Genomic DNA, 17,748 nt, shown 5'->3' on the forward strand with positions numbered 1-17,748 from the left:
TGCAGAATGACAATAGCTCAGTAGCTGTTTTCAGAGAGACTTAGTGCATCTCGCTTAGCAGCCTGTTCTGGGTTCACTGTGATCAGTCTTGAACTATGTTGAACTATGTCATATTTGATGCTGCTGCATTACTGCAGTACAAATACAATTTCTAAAACAAATGCTAAAAATTCTTTTTTTCTTTTCAGAAACTCTCAAGGACTGACATTGTTCAGTGCCTTTATTCATGCTCTCAATTCATTAACTTTTGAACAGGAAGGAACTTACTGCTGATGCTCGTGAGTTGAAGGGAGAGTTATACTGCTTACCCTGCCATGACAAAATGGGTGTCCCCATCTGTGGGGCATGTAGAAGACCAATTGAAGGCCGTGTGGTGAATGCTATGGGCAAACAATGGCACGTGGAGGTAAACATCAGATGATACATTGTCTTTTCCAAACATAAACATTAATATACTTATCTGGGATTTTGCTGGTCAATTTCAATGAAAGGATTCACAAAGTATGCAGCGATGATTAGTCAATGCCTTCTCCTAATCCCATCTTCAACCTTCTTGTGGCTGGTCTTCCACTGTGAAATAGAAGTTATCTCCTACCTTACAGAGAGCTTTGACCGTGAAGCTAAAATCAGTAATCAGAGGAAGCACTGTGAGGTCCTTATAGAAGAAAATTTCAGAGTGCAAAACAGTACATGTGGAAAGGCAGTAAAATTCTGTGGCAACTATAATACTAATGAGCATGATAATATCCTTATGTCTTCCATAGTCACCTGCCATGTAAATATCGCTAAAGCACTTTATGTGAGTGTTCGTATTGCAAGGCCATGTACAAGATTTAGGAAGATAAACAGTCTATTCCTTTTGTTGTTTTGAAAATCTCCTCCAGCAAACGCTTTCTTCACAAGAGTGTAATGTTGGTGCAGATTATTTAAAATCTCCTCATTCTGTTTATTGATAACATATCAGAATCCCTTTGCTTGATTTTTTTTTTTAGTGGCCTAAATGTAGAAACAAAAAAGTTTTAACTCTCCTTTTCAAGATGGCACAGCTAGCTCAGTAGACTTCAATCATGTTCAGTACTGGGCTTGGTTGGTTTGCTTTCCAGAAAAAATACCATTACTTAAAAGTAATCCAAAAAAATGTACATAATTTTCTTTATAGCATTTTGTTTGTGCAAAATGTGAAAAGCCATTCCTGGGTCATCGTCATTACGAGAGAAAAGGCTTGGCCTATTGTGAAACCCACTACAATCAGGTGAGGTTGCGTATTTTTAAAAACGGTGTTAATTGGTAAACTCATTAATTGGTTTTATTAGATAGAGATGGAAACCCATGGGCATTCTTCTGTTTTCTTATAGGCACCTCTGGATATAATGCCAGTTAGCAGATGTTCTGTTGCAGTTAATTTATACGGGTTTCTCTATACATCAGTGTGATATTGAGAAAGAAAACTGCAGGGATTTCACAAAGGCTAGCCAGGACAATCAGTATCGAGTTGTTCGTCAAGCTTAGCGGTACTTAAGTAGAGCTGTTAGGAGCTTTTACGTGTCTGTGAGATCAGAGCAGCTAATGACACCCAATCTTTCCCAAGAAGCTAAAGAAGATTTGCCACTCAGTAGCTGCGGTTTAAGATGAGGCCCTAGTGAGTAGTGTGGTTTTCCCTACAGCTGCGCCTCTAAGATGACTGTGCCTTAACATACGCTGCATCACCCAGCTCGTTCATCAGGTTACTGAAGACTGCAGAGACTAAATTTGTCAGAGGACACCACCTAGTGACCACTTGCTTTTATATAGGAGTTATATACCGAGGTACCACCTCTCTCCAGACTGCCTTGATTGTGTAGTCCGGCACCACGATGTAGAGACCTTTTTATTTGGAAGTCATCTGCGTTGCGTCATGTCCACCTCTTCGCTTGTCTAAATACAAGACTAGGGGTTACATTTGGGAGTTGTAGGGCATCTGCTGATTACAGATGGATTCTTAATTTGTTGGTGATGAAGGGCAGATGATTGAAACGTTGCTGGCGTACTTGTAGACAGTAAATGCCGTGACATTAGTAGTAATAGTGTTGCAGCCATGATGGGGCAAATGCATATACCAGACGAGCTGTATGTAGAGTGGATGTTTTTTACTAGGTTAACCACTACAGTTAGAGAAAATACATGAAATTTTGGGAACTTCTTAATTGTTACATTGTGGACAAATGTTAAGCCTGGAAATAGAATGAATAATTTTTGGCCCAAATTTTCCTTTTTTTTCTTTTTCTTTTTTTAATAAAAAAAACATTTCCGTACAGTTTTTGCCAGAAACAGCAATATTTTGCTCTAGTCATGCATGTAAGTCCAAACTGGCTGATTAGTAATGATGTGTATGTAACAGCGACTGCTGTATTTCAAATGTTCAGGATTAGAGAAATGTTAAAACAAAACAAAATCGTATTTACAGAGGATCAAACAGATGTAAACAAATATTTTCATCTTTAATATTGTAAAGACTTTTTGTGATGAGATCATGCAAAACGTACTTAGAAAACCAAACCAGACTTGCCAGCATTCTCTTTATTTTACTGAAATAAATATGAAAGCTATTGTGCTCATCAGCTGAAATGTAGTTATTTTGTTAGTTTGAGAAGCTACCCTCGATAAAATCATTATATTAAAAATTCATTACTTCTCTTTCGTCTTCAGCTATTCGGTGATGTTTGTTTCCATTGCAACCGTGTGATTGAAGGAGATGGTAAGCACTTTTTTAACTGTTTCCTTCATGTTCCTTTCTGATGGAAGTTCTCTTTAAAAGTGGAACTAAGGGGAAAGCAGCTCCCTTGATTGTTCTTATTAAAACAAAAACAGCCATTCTCTTGGTCAGAAATTAGGCTAGAGCTTATTAGTCAGAGACCAAATAGTGTTTCATGGTGGTGTGGAAGACCACCCAGTGACTGAAGAGAACTGTGGTCAACTGGAAACCCTTTAGTAACACGCAAAGGTCAGGGATGCTAGGAGATGCAGAGGTGGCTTCCTGCCCCACCGACTTCAAGAAAGAACACAGGCAAGGGCGAGGATGACCAGAGAGGCATCTCCTCAACAAATTTAGAGACCATGACCCAAATTTGAAGAAGTATTTAGATGTTGAAAGATGTGTGTGGGCACTCTAAGGGATTTCTTTAAAGTGCCTAGTTTCCGTAATTTCAGTTTGGTTCCTAGGGATATCTACCTATCTATTGCAGGCACCTGTCTTTTGAAAATCTAGGCTGATGATAATGTCACAAAACCAGGAAAGATCGTATTTGGAAAGATGTGTCCTATAAAGGCAGAACTGGAAGCAAGTGTTTTAAGTTTGGGGTTGGTTTTTTTTTTGGGGGGGAAGTGTTTTGGAGGGGTTTTTTTGGACAACCAGCTATGATAAAATGCCAAAAAGCAAATTATTCTACCTGAAATAATGCAACATATTATGTGCCTATTTACCCCTGCCTGAAGTAAATACTATAGTAGCAGTGTTAGCCTCACCTAAGCCAAAGCCATTAGCAAAGTGGGAGGAAGCCTCTAGCATGTAAAAAGAGACATAAAGTAGTTTACAGTCATGTAAATACAGGGTGGGACATACATTCCAGAGATGTGCTTTGCCCACATTTTCTGGACTGGACTATACCAGCAGAACGACAATCCAGAATGCCGTGGAGGAAACAGTGTCCTCCTCCTCATTAAAATCGTACTAGAATGAGCAGAACTGGATCTTGAGGTGAATGAATAAATTCAGCCGTGTCTGATAACTACATTTCTGTATGTTTCTAATGTTACACCACATAATCTGACACACATGTTGCATGTTTTGGTCCCTGAACTGAACTGAACTGAATGTGGTGTAATGCAGTAATTTCTTTATTTTCAATGTACATCTTCAATTATTTTACATTTCTTCTTTCATTTCCGCACACAAATTTGACACTGCTGTCACAAATGATGAGTATCCAGTATTGTTCTCTCTCTGGTGAAACAAACATCTGTGGCAGCAGTTTTTCAGGAGGGTGTCTATGGCTATTACAGAGATTGCTTGAGAGCAAAGAGTTTCATCTGACTAGTATTATTTTGGCAAGCAGTGGAATAACTATGCTGCTGTGGTTGTGCTTGCCCCATGGTGCGGGAAAAAAAATGCTGCGTGACAACACTCTGGTTCTGTTTGTTGTTGATAAAATGCTGTATTTTATGAGAAAACCTGTCCTGCATCTTTTAACTTAGATTAAGAGAGGCAAATTTTGGCAGGGAAAAGTGGAAAGGTACATTGAAAGAGAGGAAGAACAGAAAACGGATTGAGATACAGAACAAAGAGAAAATAGTTACTTTCTCTCGAAAGCAAAGAATAAAAATATATCCGAGTTTGTCTTGATCGAGTAATTTATCCCACGAGTCCATAAATTTTTTCACCTTGGTAGTGCTGATTTACCAGCAGTGTTCTGACTGCTGGCTTCATGTTATTTCCTTCGGCCGGGCAAGCGCTACTGTTGACGGCACTGCAGTCTGAACAGGAGCTGAGAAATGAAACTGAATGAAAACAGAAACCACCTTCTCGCTGGATTGCTTTTCAGCTGAAAAAGTCTCCTGATTAAGTTGGAAACACAGCCTGAGGTCAGCGTGCTATGAGGTTGAAGCAGGCAACAGGAGGCAGAAATAGGTTGAACTGGTCTTGCTGGTGAACACAGAGCTGCATGTACCCTCAGAGACAGCTTTATCCGTGCTTCACAGTCCTGCTACACTACACTCACATGTGCCTTCCTCGTCTTGCCACCTTATTGTTAATACTTGATACAAGAATCAAATGACTGTTCTTCATGCCTCATGAACATGTGTAAGCTTAAAATTTTTGTAATACCTTTTTTTTCTTTTTCGTAATGCTAATGATTTCTTTTTTTCCCATCACCCTAGTTGTGTCTGCTCTGAATAAGGCATGGTGTGTGAACTGTTTCGCTTGTTCAACTTGCAACACTAAGTTAACACTCAAGTAAGTTTATCAAAACATATCGGTAGTTATCTTCAAAGTGTAGATGTTGCTGTAGTGTAACTGTTATGGTATGAAAAACATATAAGCAGCACTGAGAAAATATGTGCATCTTTCTTCCTCTTGCTCCACTTACTAATTTACATCTCTTTCAGCTGTCTGTTCAGGTCTTCCTTCAGCTAGTCTTTTTAACTCTTCTCCTTTTCTGCTCTTTATTTTTTCTGTGTTTAACTCTAAAGGGATAAGTTTGTTGAAATTGATCTAAAACCTGTCTGCAAACACTGTTATGAGAAAATGCCAGATGAATTTAAGCGACGACTTGCCAAACGGGAACGCGAAGCAAAGGATAAAGAGAAGCAGAAAAAGAAAAAGCCAATCTGTTTGTAAACTTTTTTTCCTTCTCACCACCACCTCTGCTCCTTTCTTCTTTGGTCAGTGCTCAGGATGCTTTTATTTTAAGTTTTTGCATGAATTTATGGCAATCAAAACCAAAATATTTTTCACACAGCTGCAACTTGAAATACTAGCTTGTTACTCCATTATCTTATGTTTAGTCTGTTTAGCTCTACAATTAGGTTTGAAAGGCTTTTTAAATGACACAGTTAATAAATACGGACATTTGGGTAAAAACTGCATAACTTACTCAACAGGGTACTGTAATTACTATCTACAATATATAACCTTGTGAAAGTAACTTCATACATATGTATAAATTGCAGTTGTAATTTTTTGCCTGTGCACATTTAATAGGATACGTCTAAAATTTTTTTTTTCACTATCCCTGCTGCTAAAACTTTGTCTGGTTTTTGCTTTGTCGTTTTAGGAATAAATTCGTTGAGTTTGATATGAAGCCTGTCTGCAAAAAGTGTTACGAGAAGTTTCCTTTAGAGCTGAAGAAAAGACTGAAGAAACTAGCTGAAACTTTGGCAAGGAAGTAAAGACTCCATCTGCTCTCCCCTTCCTTTGTGAAAATCTTATTTGTATTACTTGGTGGGGAGCTGCTTTGAGGCTGCAATCAGACAACAAATGATGATGTATGCCTTCTATCAAATCGAAAGATCTTAAGATTCTCTGTTCTCTATACATGCTTATTTGTTGATAAACAGACCATACTTCCAAACTAAATTAAATACCAGCTCGCCTGAAAGGTTTCTGACCCTGATAATGCAGTTGAACTGATGCAAGTGGCCCATTCTGCACAGTAGTCTCTGCGGAAATTTTACAGAGACAGAAAATTTGCTTCTGAATACTTGCAAAAACAAACTGTGCAAATGTGTCCAACTTTAGGGGCATGTATTGTCATTTATATTAATGAAAATATTAACCTTCAAATAAAGCACGCACACAAAACTTGCCCAAGAAACCAACATAATTCACCTCGTGGAAAAAATCATGCTTGGATTTCAGACCAAGTTGTCTCATTAAAGGAGCCTTGTTTCAGATGGTTTGAAAAGTATCAGATTTCTAAATACAGTCATTGTACAAATGACCTACTTCTGATAGATTATGCTTATGTGATGAATCTTTGTACATCAGGCTTAGCATGAAATACCTATATAAAATATATATTCTTATTGCAAGAAATAAGCATACTCAGAACTACTTGAATTTTGCTATATTCCACTCAAAATAACACATTAACTTTTATATATGCTTTTGCATTCTATTTACTTTTTGTGCCTTATTCTACTGGACCATACATAACAGTGTTCCATTAAATATATATATATAGTTTTATTTTTTATTTTGTATTTTTATGCAGAAACTGTGTACAAGGTATTTTCAAAAGATAACATACTTTGCCTTAATTATACAGGATGCGAGAAGTATTTTATTTCAAATGTGAACACCTGAGCTTAAAATTTAGCTTCTAGACTTCATTAATTTTCAGAACAATACTGAAAATGCATATTTCAATTAACCGGCAATATTACTTTCACACCTCTGAGTGTAAAGATACAAGGTTTGATCCTGCTAGGATCTATTTCTTTAGCCATCCTCAAGAACTGATCTGATGACAAATCATCAGAATTCCTTATAACATACATTTAATTGTTTTATATTGTTGACTTCTGTCCATGCAAATCTGTTTTATTTTCCCCTTTCTTATAGAAAATACAGTTACTTAGGACTTCTTGATGGTACTACATTACGAAGTATGCAAACATTTTTTTTTTTTAATATATATTAGTGACTTAAACAGATTTTATGTAATTACATCATAGGAAGTAAAATTTTCTTTCCTGTTTATGAAAAATTAGTTGCTTTAAAACGTCTGCTTTCCAGTGTCATCAATAAAGGCTATGTTATTAAACCTTGTATCACCTCTCTTAAATGAGTGTTTGAGAAGGGTGGGAAAGCAACTAGGCTCTCTTTGTTCCCTATGCTTTTACCTGTGACTGTACATAAATCCTTATTATCGTGATTTAAAGGAGACATATGCCTTTCCTAAATATCCCACTGTAGTTCTTAGGTTCATGAAAGAAACTGCAGTTTGTTTCATAAAGAACAGCTGGATTCTTCTGGATATTTTCTGAATTGGCACAATCGCTAGGTTTTCCTAAAGAAAATACCTTGCCTGACTTTAAAACGTATGCCTTTCTATCAATTTTTTCTCTCTTTCTTTCACTGTAATGAAACTGTCACCCCAAACTGTAAGGTATTTTTTGACTATTTTATTCTACATAGTTATTGAATGCCATAACAGTTCAGTAACTGAATGCAGTAACTGTGTTCAAGACTAGAAAAGCTTAAAATGTCCCCCAAAAATGTTTACAAAACTAGCACGGTAGCCCTGTTGGGATTTTGGACTGTGCCATGGATTCAGTAGACCATACTCAGCAATGCTTGCTTTAAATTGTAATTCACTTCTTGTTCTAGGTTTTTCACATTACACTGACTGTACATCTTTTCCTTCAGCCTATGCTTAGTGCTCAAAGAGTCGAGAAGGGTCCCTAACCCTGAAGCTAAACGGCAAGACCTGGCTCACATCCACGCTGCTTGGGGTTACATCCATCCACAACACAGTGGCCTTGTCCGCGCTGTGCAGCCACGGGTCTCCTCTCGATTCTGTGGTAGCTAACACGGGATGGTTTTTTTTTCTGTTTCCAAGTTCCTGCTGGTGCATGCTGTGCTACAGTTCACCAAGGCAGCGGTTTCCATTTCATAAACATGAGTGTATCTCAGACCCCGCGACGTAGCGCTGAAAGCATCTGAGGGTGCTTGAAGGTTCAAAGCCTGATGAATCATGCAAAAATGTTGGTTGGAAGGGACTGCTAGAGGTCAGCTAGCCCAACCATCCACCCAAAGCAGGTCTCACTTCAAAGTTGGATCAGTACTGAAGGTCTAGCTCAGCCAAGCTCTGAGTATCTCCACAGAAGATTTCACAGACCTTTGTGGGCAATATGTTCCAGTGTTTAGTCACCCTCGTGGTGAAATTTTTTTATTATTGGAGTCCTATCTCGAGTGGCGGGTTCCCCAAATCCACACTGCTCTCTTGGGAGCTGTCTTTGGAGTGAACTGTCATTGAAATAATACCCCTGGATATTATTATGAAGAGGATTAATTAAAAGCAGTTGCAAAACAGAGTCAGGGAGCAAGCTGCCAATTAGGCAGCCTGGACAATTACAGGTCTGGTGTTGAAGCTCACTTCCTGGCCTGTCAGTATTACAAATATTTTGCATAGCTGGACATACCTTCCTGAAAGAGGCGGAGTTTATTATTGTTTTTCTACCCATGACCCCTACTAGGTCTCTCAAAGAAGGCTGCGAGCCTGGGATGTGGGAACGGATGCCTCAGAAGCTTTGCCTCTTTCTGCTGTGTGGCATCAGTCATGCATGGGCAAGAGATTCCTTTCGAAGCCCCTGCTTAGACTAACAGTAGGTAGCACTTCAGAAATCCCGATGGATGTAGCTGTAGGGAGAAGCAGCTGAGCCTAAAGCCTTTCTGCCGCTGGCAGTGGCAAGCCCTGTGCTCTGTTCCAACGGATAGGTAGCGAGCCAAGCTGAGCACAGTCAGGTGGCAGGGACAGCACTAGTCAACTGCTGTCCTGCCTGGTGAGCTGCCTTCTTGGTGTTGCAACCACTGGGGACAACACGGGGGGTGCCACTTCCTCAGGGATGGGCGGTGAGAGAGAGTGGCTAGTGTCAAGGCACTGGACCTTGTCTGTATGGAGGCAATTTCCCATGTCTCCCCATCAGCCGAAGAGCAGAAATTTCCTCCAGTGAGCCAACAGCGCCAACTCTTGGCATTCTCCCCTGTGCTAGCACCAAGACTTTTATTACTTAGCTTGGCAGGTGCTGTTAAATTATTTGGTAACCCGAGTTGTAGACACACCACTCAAAAAAGTACAGAGAAAAGAACATCCTCTTTCCTCTTACGGAATTAAATCCAACATCTAAATAAATCACCAGAAATAGAGCAAATAGTAAAAGAGAGGGTTAATTCTTTCAGCCATAGTGTTTACATAGATGCTGTTGCTCTTCTTACAGGGACAAGTTGGGTTATGTTTTTTTATTTTTCTGGCAAAGATGGCAAGAGCTTTGAGGATGTCACTATTTTCTAGGTGTCGCAGGAATTCCATGGCTGTCAATGGGTTGCTTCAGATTGAGAATGGGACAACTTTTTAATGATACTTTTCCAGAGACAGAGACCAGTGGCCTCATTTTGACCTACGTGCCTGAACTGGCTGACGAGAGACGAGATGGGCAATTCCAGTGAGCAGAATCTGAGGCTGCCAGCTGGGAATTACACTGTGGGGCAACTACTGGTTCTCAGCACCACCAAACTCTTACAGCTGCAACTTGCAAATTTCTGCTCTCTTGAGGGCTGCTGATCTCATCATCTTCTGATCCACGTTCCCAGCTGTGCTTTAGGATAACAAAAAATGTAATCATACTATTCACAGTACCTGTAAAATAAGGTTTTTCACCAAAGCTGCTACAGTATTTGGAAACTCATTTTCTAGAGCACTGGGTCTCAGTGATACAGCCCGCACTTACACATTAAATTTATAGTTGTGAACTACAAGATACAGTTTTAGATGAGAAAGTACTAAAGCACGGCTCCACACACGTGAAGACTTTCTGTGACAGCTAAGGCCCATGCACAAATAGAAGCTGGTCTAGTAACAACGGAGCAATAATTAGTTGTCCCTTAGAATTTAACGGGATACAAAGACGAGGCAGCCAGGCTTCCCAAGAGGCTGGCAGCCGTTAAGCCGTGCCCTTATCCCGGCCTCGCTCACCTCGCCCGGCCGCGACAGGCCGCCCGGCAGCCCTGCGCCCCTCACCTGCCTCCGGCCAACGGCTTCGCGGGGGGCAAGGAGGGGATCTACCACCGGCCCTGCCTCCCCAGCCGAGGGCGGAGAGACGCCTGCGCCCCCCGACACGGGAAGCAGCCCCTGCAGGCGCGACCACCGCTGCCCCCCGCCCCCGCCCTCGCGGCAACTCCGCGCTCCTCGTCTTGCCCCACCCGGGGCGCATGCGCGGAGCCGGCGCACGCGCAGAGAGCGGTGCCGGGCGAGGCCCCGGCCTCCCCTGCGGCCGTTGGCGGTGTGAAGCGGCCGGACGCGGGGGGGAGGGCGCGGAGCAGCGCTTGCGCAGTCGCTGGAGCAGAGCGCCCTGTACGGTTGCGCGGGAACTTGCGTAAGGCGCGGCGGCCGCCGCGTTCCTCTGCCGCTTCCTCCTTCCCCTTCCCCTTCCCCTTCTCCTTCCCCTCCGAAGGCGCCGCGCGAAGGCGGGTGGGGAAGACGTTCCGCCTGGAGGGAGGCCGGGCGCGGCCCCCGTCCGCGGCGCCATGATGAGGCGCACGAAGCCCGAAGTGGAGCGGTACGTCGCCTCCGTGCAGGCCGCCGCGCATTCCCCCAGAGAGGTGAGCGCTGCCGCTGGCGGGCCCCGGCGGGGGCCGCCAACGGACCTTCTGCGGCCTTGCTCTTGCCGCCTGCGCGGTCCCGAGGGGCGTTGCGGCTGCTGGCGGCCGCCCGGCCCGTCCTGGCTCGGTGCGGCCCGTGGTGGGGTCCCTTCTCGTCCCCGCCTCGCGTGGCGCCAGGCCTGAGGGGGCTCGCGTGGGGCGGCAGCGGCGGCTCTCCCTCGCTTTCTGAGGGGCGGCCGCCTCCCGCGCAGCCGGGCAGCCTGGCTGCTGCTCTTGCCCGCATGGAAAAGGCCCGGCGGGGGCTGGCTGCTTTCTGCGTGTACTGCGGCTCCCCGCGCCGTGTCGGGCGCTGCGGTGCTGGGGCTTGGTGTGCTCTGCCCTTTCTCATCCCTGGCGGTAGGAGGAAGAGGGGGTTATGGTGTCTCTGGGAGTATTTCTGAGTCCGTATTTACTCAGGGTTTTTCTAAGTCGAGTGAGGTAGGGGAAGCTGCTGTGAGGAAGGGCATGGGGTTTCGCTTACTGGAGGTGCTTTCCCTAACCAGGAACAGTGGCTTACCAGAGCTGCGCACCTGCCTTTTACACCTGGTGAGCCTTAGTATAGCTTTAAAGAGCCCACCAGCTCTCTAAGTATAAGTACAGCATTCTTCAGTTTTGTGAGAGTGTAGTTCCCCAGTTTCCCGAGTTTCGTTTCTTTAGGAGAACAAAGAACTCACATACGGAACATGTGAGACATTTTCAGTTTTCTTTTATGTGCTGTGTGATTAATATTCTTGTCTGTATGACTGCTTTGTGAAATAACAATATTAAGAGAGGGAGAACTGGGAGAAAATAATTTTCCTATTGTATTTTAGTAACTGGACAGAAGGATGAGGAACTCTGCATGATCAGTTACCTTTTCATTAGATCCAGAAAATGGTATACAGGTCACAGTGAACAGTCTGATGCAATTCATGGGAGCTATTTAATCGTGAAAGATCCTGTTCTGCTGCTCTGAAATGATTTTTTTATTGTGGAGGTAGAATATTCAGCAGTGTGTTGTATAGTGTGAATGCATCCATGTTCACCATTATGCAGTAGGGCCTTTATGCAGGGTCTGTGTACATCATCATCATTTGTACCTTTTCCAACAGCAACAAAGTTGTCCTGCGACTTTGTTTAATTGACTTGGGTGCTGTTTAGACCAGACAATGTCAAGTACATCACTGCCAGAATCAGAGATGCTCTTTAATTGTTTTGATATTCCTATTGAATTCAACAAAAAAAAAATCCTCCTGTTGTGCTTAAGGCTGACTGGTGCATATTTAGATGTTTGGGGTTTTTTTTAAGTAATGCTTACAACTAATTGTATAGCACAGTTAATGGTGGAAATAGTTACTGGTTTTCTTGTTGTGTTGATTTGTGGGGAGTTGCTTATAAGGCTGCAAAGCATTTATTTTGAGATTTCTTTTCATCCATGTTTAAAAGGAGATGCCAAGTTCATTGCACTCTGACATATTTCAGTGTTTCCTTTTTATAACGTACTTCAAAAATACAGACTGAAAACTTGAAGTATCTTAGGAGGCCTGGTTTCATTCTAAACCACTTCTTAAAATTTTGCATGAATAGCAGGGGTGGGAGAGGGAGGGAGACTAGTAATTCAAGTGTGTTCAAAATGTACACGCTTCTTTGGAATCGTAGATGTAACTAGTTCCAGTATTTTTTGGTTCACAAGCAAAATCTGCTTTTGAACTGATACTGGGAGCTCAAGCTTTAAATTTCTGTCTGGTTTACTTCTACCTTGAGGTTTTTTGCTTGTGACTTAGTCAGTTCTTTAGCTTATTCCTTTCACTCTTTTCCTCCTGTCCATGCTTCTGCCATCTTGCCCTCTGCCTGCTCTCTGGGTGTTTCTTTTTGTTTTGCCTTTGTTGCTTCCTTGTTCTACCCCCCAAAAATACCTTTGGAGATGTTTCACTTTTCGCCTATAGAGTGTGTATGTTCAAGTTATCTTAGGCCGACAACATCAGAAATAAACTACTGCATAAATAAATTTCTTACCCAAACTGAGAATGACTTAGGTGGAAATCGCTTTTTCCTCAAGTATATTTAAACAGTAGTGTCTGATGACGGTATACTACAGCAGGGCTAAATGACGGATCTCTCTTGGTTTGTAGAATTATTTATTTTTTCTTTGCTACATTGCAACAAAGGAGATTAAATGTAGCTGGCCCCATTCTTCCACTCTCTTGAATCAGAAGTGTTTGTGAAACAACAGCTTGTGGCTTGCTTCACTTGTAATCTCTATTTTGCCTAATAGCCTTTGCCAATTATAGGAGAAAAACTTTTTTTCATTCTTAATCCTACATCTTTCAAAAAGAAACCCTTAAATATGAGGAGTGGATTTGAACTGGTAACTATTTGTCAAATTCAGTCATTTAAAAGTATTATGCATTGCTGAAAAGAAGGCTCACCTTATTGAATTGTTTTAAAAGTACCGTATGTCTAAAGTATGTCTTTCATGTGTTTTTCTCCTTCAGAAATCGATGAAAGGATTCCTCTTTGCTAAGATGTATTTTGAAATAAAAGAATATGAACTTGCTAAAAGGTAACATACATTGATGTATGTTTGTTTTTCTGTTCTCTAAAGTGTAAGAGAAAAGCTAAATGAATATGAAGTAGACCAGAGAAACCAAGATCAATATCATGCAGTTTTAAGGTAGCAGTAAATGTGGGTATTGAGTGCCATTTAAATCTTTATAAAACAACAACTTAAAAGAAGATTAGTTTTGTGTAACTGAAAAACTTATCTGGTTGAAAAGTTGTTTTTTTTTTTCTCATTGTATTATGTAGTTCTTACCATTTCTGCGAACTACTGCTTTTTTTTTTAATAAACAGAAATGCTTGCTGGCAAGGAAGTAGCATCTGTACACGTAAAACAACGTTACTTCTTACTTTAAGGTCCTAGAACAAAATACATCTATACTTCTTGTATGGCAGATTAAGTCATCATTATATGTCAGGGGAGGGAGTATTATTGAAAGATATTGGTCAGGTAACTGACTTTTTTTCCCCTCCATAGGTATATATCCACATACCTCAATGTACAAGAGAGAGATCCCAAAGCACACAGATTTCTTGGACAGATCTATGAAGCTGAGGATAACATAGAAAAAGCTTTTGGGTGTTACAAGGTACTACACTGATCCCTAATGTCCTCCTTTATTCCTTTGTAAATGGACTTTTAAAATCCTTCTGAGCTGGACATTCTCAAACCCAGAGAATAAAACGTGTTCCTGGAAAAACTGCATTATTTATACACATTTGACAATGGAAAGCATATAAAGACCTGCAGAGGAGATTGTTCACTTGATATCACTTGCTTCAGTGGTATATTTTTAAGTTGATTCTTTTTCTTTTGTTCTGGACTTGATCTTTGTGCTACCTGCTGTAAAATTCTTCCCATGTCATACATTGCCTTTTGGACTAAGGATCTGTGACTGTTGTAGAATTCCTTAATGTGGACTGTGATGACAACAGGAATCTAGTTGCTAGAAGACTGTAGGCCTAGTGTGTTTTTTGTTTGGTTGGTTTTGGGGGGGGGGGGGGGCAGAAGGGAGGGACAAATCTAATTTTGATTAGGCAACCATATAAATGTCAAATTCCCAATTGGAATGTCTTCATTGTAATTCTGGGGAGGGAGATGATGTGCTCGGCAGTCTGGTTGCCAACACAACTGCATGAAGTGCTATCACGTATCTTAACATGTGTGTCTTAACTGTTTTTTTGAAAAGTGTCCACATCTGGCTAGTCTAGAGGTCCTTATAGTCCTACTGCCTGTATATAGTAGTAGCTAGTGGTAGATGCAGAGGAGCTGGTTTTTGCATTATTTCTCTTATGCTCTTCTGAATTCCAGCAGTTGTATCTGAGTGCTGTAAACTAGTGGTGGCATTTAGAAAGGGTTTTTTTAATATATTTTATATCGATAGATCTAACTAATTTGAATAGCTGGGTCTGTTTGTGGGGGGATAACTTTCTTTCCTGTTCTATATGGATCGTAAGATCAAGTTACTTTTCTTTTTTCCCTCCTGTGTGTGCATGGGGAAAACTAGCGTTCTGTGGAGTTGAACCCAACACAGAAAGATCTTGTATTGAAGATTGCAGAGTTACTATGCAATAACGATGTTACTGATGGAAGAGCAAAATACTGGGTTGAGAGAGCTGCTAAGCTTTTCCCTGGAAGTCCTGCTGTTTACAAGTTGAAGGTAAGTTCCAAATTACCTCTGTTTTGTGGCTTAAAGAAACTTTCAGCATCTGACTGGAGTGCTTTTTACATGTTACCTCACACAAAACTCTTCCTGGCTAAATTATTTTAGCATCTTCAATATTAAATCTATTAGATGTTACTTTCTTTGCCGTCTGACATTTTTGTCTAGCTTTCAAGAAAGGTGCAGCTACAGACTTTCATACCCTTTTTAATGTTTTAAGGTTAATCCTCTTGAAAAATGCTGAGAAACTGTGTTAGTTATCACATCTGAAAAGTTCAGACTAGATAGGCAATATTTGATCTTTCTATTGTGCAACTGGCAGGAAGGTAGCAGGCCTGTGAACTCAGGCTTTCTTGCTCTACGCTGCTTTTTTGGTTTTAAATGTGTATTATGATTAACTCTGCAGAATGTGAGAAATGCTATAATGTATACAATGTGAATTGTATATGCTGTAAGTATACAAATACTGTGTAAATGCTTTCAGTCATGCAATCTCACTTTTGCACAGGTACATTAATTTTGTGTAGCTAGGCAGCAACCACATTGGAGTCTTAAGATGTCTGGGTTTTTTAAGCAAGGTAGTCTATGGCAGGGTATGCTATCATTGAACCAAATGGTTTGACAAGCGTTACTTATTATTGGTAAGAGGCAAATTCTTCTGAGGATTTTATTCTATGATAGTGATCTTCATTTTTAAATATTTGAGTATTTCATCAAACTTTATGTAATATCTGAAAGCTATTAAGAGTAGTGTAGTTTGAGTAATGTAGTCTACGTAGTGGAGGAAGACTGGAAAACTATCTGGTACTGTAGTTGCTGAAAAGGCTCACTTGGGAAATGAAATATTAACATGTTGCCTTCATGTTTAACAGGAGCAGTTATTGGATTGTAAAGGTGAAGATGGATGGAATCAGCTTTTTGACTTGATTCAAGCAGAACTTTATGCAAGACCAGATGATGTCTACATAAACATCAGACTAGTTGCGCTCTACCGTTCAAATAATAGATTAAGAGATGCTGTGCTCCATTGTCAGGAGGCAGAGAAGAAAATACCTTTGCAGTCAAACTTGGAATGGTGTTCCTGTGTTGTAGAGACATTTGAGGTGTTTAATCATATTTTGATCCTGTGATAATCTTCCATATCTTTTTAACGGGTCTATTTCTCTTAGTGTCATTACTCTGACAGCTATTTCTCAAGTGATTTAACTCCTTCAAATGCAAGTCTACTGAAACCAGTGGAATTACAAAATACTTCTTATTTTTTTTAATTGGAATTTTCTCCCCAAAATTAAGCCGTATAGAGCTATTGAGTTTCTAACTTCAAAAGCTGAGTTAGATACAGCAGTTCCATTAGGGATAAAATTGCTTAGGCAAATAGTTCCCTGGAACTTTGCTGCTGAAGAATATGTTAAGCTCTCACCTGTGAAACTGGATTATACAGTAAATGCTACTAATATGTTTTGGAGAAGTACTGCCCTTGCCTTCATGGAAGGATGACTGTTCCTTATCCTGTGATGAACTTTCTTCTTTAGGAATATCTGGAATCTTTACAAGACTTGGAGTCTGATAAAAATAACTGGAGAGCTATCAAGAACGATCATCTGCTGGCCTATTCCAGCTTTGTCAAAATGACACTTTCTTCTAGAGATGTTCAGGAATGCAGAGAGACACTTGAAAGGTACTGTTTCAACTTTCCTGTAGTAAAAAAAAAATTCTGGAAGCATTGTTTTGTTTTTTTTTTTTTCCCTGGGTCACAGAACATCTACCAAGCTTCGATTTCATTGCTTAACTTGTTTGTGAATAGGAGAGGCGATTCTCTGTACTAGCCACTAAGAATGGTTCTTACTGGGTTTGAACCCCAGGCTATTTTTTGACTGAGATGCAAGCCCTATTTGAATAGTCATGGAGAAGACTCCTTGATATCCTGGGTCAATTAATTTTGTACCTTCTTTCCCTTCAGTAAGAGAATGTTGTTCTGTACTTCAGCAGTTGATTAATCCAGATTTCCCAGACAATTAAAAAAAAAAAAACCAACAACAAAAAAAACCCAAAGCCACCTCTTATGTATCAGCTTTGTCCTGGTCATTTTGTTCTAAATTAACACAACACATACTGGAATAATTAGGAACTTTAGGTATATAGTATAATTGGGAAGGAGGAAGCCACTTGCAGTAAGAACACTCTCCTTCAGGGAAAACTGATGGTGTTACAGGGCCAGCTGAGCCAGCTGACTGGAAGGCATATCTGTGGCACACCTAGAGTGGTACAAAACAATGTTTGTAGTCAATGATTGATTAAGATCTGTGTTCCTTTCTTCCCATTATCTTCCCTTTCTTACTGGCTTATGTTGACTTACCTTTGTTCCTCAATTATGCAATGGCTGTTACATTGTCTTTTGTAAAACAGTATTCTTCAGTCCGTTAATCTTGATTAAGTATTTGAAGCAATACAGACAATGGATGAGGAATACTTAATGCCCAAGTACGTTTTGTTTCCTTTTTCTCCTCTAACATTGACCAAAACCATCTTGGGTTTTCTGCTGCCATTTTATTGGAGCCTTTCAAAGTAATTACATCTGAAGCACTTCCAGATCATGGCAATGCTAACAGCCATTATAGTTTTGTGAGGTAATTTTGTCAAGTGTGTTTT

The 17,748-nt window shown here is 40.7% G+C and overlaps 2 protein-coding genes and 1 long non-coding RNA gene across 14 annotated transcripts in view; 2 read left to right on the forward strand and 1 right to left on the reverse strand.

The window, feature by feature from the left end:
* LIMS1 (LIM zinc finger domain containing 1) overlaps nucleotides 1–7,306 on the forward strand; it is a 76,850-nt gene extending 69,544 nt beyond the window's left edge. For 7 of the 8 annotated variants that reach the window (XM_075136390.1, XM_075136399.1, XM_075136418.1 and 4 more), the window contains exons 6-10: nucleotides 256–406; nucleotides 1,160–1,252; nucleotides 2,686–2,734; nucleotides 4,915–4,990; nucleotides 5,811–7,306. In XM_075136390.1, coding sequence (XP_074992491.1) covers nucleotides 256–406; nucleotides 1,160–1,252; nucleotides 2,686–2,734; nucleotides 4,915–4,990; nucleotides 5,811–5,925 — 484 coding nt within the window. In that variant the 3' untranslated portion in view covers nucleotides 5,926–7,306. Of the gene's footprint in view, nucleotides 1–255; nucleotides 407–1,159; nucleotides 1,253–2,685; nucleotides 2,735–4,914; nucleotides 4,991–5,226; nucleotides 5,390–5,810 lie in introns of those variants that run through there. The other variant, XM_075136429.1, reaches the window with a different exon arrangement.
* On the reverse strand, nucleotides 7,171–10,451 carry LOC142075278 (uncharacterized). Its single transcript, XR_012670831.1, has 2 exons — nucleotides 10,233–10,451; nucleotides 7,171–9,855 (listed from the first exon to the last, which is right to left on the reverse strand). It is a non-coding gene; the product is annotated as an uncharacterized LOC142075278 (long non-coding RNA).
* Nucleotides 10,452–10,571: 120 nt separating this feature from the next.
* Nucleotides 10,572–17,748, forward strand: part of RGPD4 (RANBP2 like and GRIP domain containing 4) — a 34,064-nt gene continuing 26,887 nt past the window's right edge. For 2 of the 5 annotated variants that reach the window (XM_075136291.1, XM_075136298.1), the window contains exons 1-6: nucleotides 10,572–10,858; nucleotides 13,372–13,439; nucleotides 13,914–14,025; nucleotides 14,944–15,096; nucleotides 15,972–16,202; nucleotides 16,632–16,777. In XM_075136291.1, coding sequence (XP_074992392.1) covers nucleotides 10,784–10,858; nucleotides 13,372–13,439; nucleotides 13,914–14,025; nucleotides 14,944–15,096; nucleotides 15,972–16,202; nucleotides 16,632–16,777 — 785 coding nt within the window. In that variant the 5' untranslated portion in view covers nucleotides 10,572–10,783. The remainder of the gene's footprint in view (nucleotides 10,859–13,371; nucleotides 13,440–13,913; nucleotides 14,026–14,943; nucleotides 15,097–15,971; nucleotides 16,203–16,631; nucleotides 16,778–17,748) is intronic. The other 3 variants (XM_075136283.1, XM_075136277.1, XM_075136269.1) reach the window with 3 other exon arrangements.

The sequence above is a fragment of the Calonectris borealis genome, chromosome 1, assembly GCF_964195595.1.
Source record: "Calonectris borealis chromosome 1, bCalBor7.hap1.2, whole genome shotgun sequence".
Classification (NCBI taxonomy): domain Eukaryota; kingdom Metazoa; phylum Chordata; class Aves; order Procellariiformes; family Procellariidae; genus Calonectris; species Calonectris borealis.